A 1725-nucleotide genomic window follows, 5' to 3' on the forward strand; every position below is an offset into this window, starting at 1 on the left:
TCGCGAATTTACTACAGCCAAAAACGACTCAAATACGAGAAAACATGATATTCGTGCAACCCAGAGGACAAACAACCGACCCTTAACAAATCAAATACGGAATGACCGCCTCGTGACAGGCCGTTCAAGGTCGCTCATACGAAACGGCGGGCAGGTTTGAAAACGCACTGACTTATCCACCTTGCCTTAAGTATCTTCAGTAGGGTAATGTAAACTTAATAGGTCGAAATACTTTTGTACTAGCTTATTTTCTTGTTAAACAAGGATGGTTTAAATCTTCCGACTTACAAGAAGTATACTGTGTGGAACTAATGTCAAGAAATCTGAAGGATATTTGTCGAAAAGTAGTGGCAGTCGGACGAAACTATGCGTAGGCATGAGGTTACTTAATGCATATATTTAGAGACCATGCAAGAGAATTGGGAAATAAAATTGAATCTTCTCCTGCTATTTTTTTAAAGCCTTCTAGTTGCATCATTGATGGGGGAAAAATTAAAGTTTTTTGCTGCAATCCTTACTTAATCATTTATCACTAATATATAGTTACCAAATGGGACCGACGAAATCCATCATGAAGTTGAACTTGGTTTGGTCATTGGGAAATCACTGACAAATGTTAAAACAGAAGAAGTAAAAAAAATCCCACTCAGCTTAAACACTGTATCTTCTTAAGTTTCACGTTGTGGTGAAGGTAGATATGTAAGAACAATTCATCTGTGTACATCCGAGTAGCAGTAATGCCAAATATGTATTTTAATAGTTAAGCCCAGGGTTAGTAAACAGAACGAGCTTTTGATAAAAATAATTGGCACTAAACTGCTGAAATAGATAGATTGTTAACCTGTCAGTAGGATTAGACTGTCTCCAATGTATAGAAATTGTAACAACACGTGTTAGGCCGACCAAAAGTAGTGTAGGATTGAAATAGTTTAGAGTTGTAACCTAATGAGTAAACCCGGAATTGTGTAGAATTGGTCCACTGTGAATTATATTGAACGAAAATGTAGTGAACCAGTGTTTCCACCAAACAATGTATTTCAAGTGTTTACCTTTCAGAAAAGTTATAGGGTAGAATAGTTAAACATACAAAAGTGTGTTAGAAATTTAGACGGATAAGGGCTTCGAACTAGTCACGTAACTGGACACAAGATAACCAATAGGAATAAATTCGCACATCTAACAGTCACATGGCTGTCTTGACCTTTCGTAGCCCAAATAAGTATACGAATAAATTACTTCCATGTGCTTGCACTTAATGTTGTCTTTCCTTTTGTACATTTTAATTTTTCTTTTATTTAGGTTTATTCGGCTATATTAGGTTATGTGGTTGCGCTAGATCTAACTGATCGATCACTTCAGAATCAACTAAAAGCAAGCGGACTCCCATGGACGATGGCTAAATGTTTCGACACAGCTTGCCCTGTGGGGCCAATTCTTCCTTTGGATTCACTGCCGGCCGGTATTTTAACGTCGCGTCAGGAATTCCAAAACGTAAATAATGAGATTTGGTTGAAGGTAAACCAGGTGGAACGACAACGATCAAAATTGAATATGATGGTCTGGACACCAGCAGAGTTAATATCGATAATTACCAAAAGAATTTCACTACAATATGGAGACCTAATTTTAACCGGTACACCTGCTGGTGTAGGACCTCTGAGATCTTGTGATGAAATCGAAGCTGGATTAGATGATTTATGTTCTATAAAATTTAGCGTAGAATGA

General features: G+C 37.3%; 1 protein-coding gene across 1 annotated transcript; it reads left to right on the forward strand.

The window, feature by feature from the left end:
- Nucleotides 1-389: 389 nt before the first annotated feature.
- Nucleotides 390-1725, forward strand: Smp_175750 (fumarylacetoacetate hydrolase, putative; the record flags this gene model as incomplete). Its single annotated transcript, XM_018791643.1, has 3 exons — nt 390-497; nt 544-630; nt 1300-1725. The coding sequence occupies 3 exons, from the start codon at nt 390-392 to the stop codon at nt 1723-1725; spliced, it is 621 nt and encodes a 206-aa protein (XP_018647307.1).

The sequence above is a fragment of the Schistosoma mansoni genome (assembly GCF_000237925.1).
Source record: "Schistosoma mansoni, WGS project CABG00000000 data, supercontig 0226, strain Puerto Rico, whole genome shotgun sequence".
In the NCBI taxonomy this organism is placed as follows: Eukaryota; Metazoa; Platyhelminthes; class Trematoda; order Strigeidida; family Schistosomatidae; genus Schistosoma; species Schistosoma mansoni.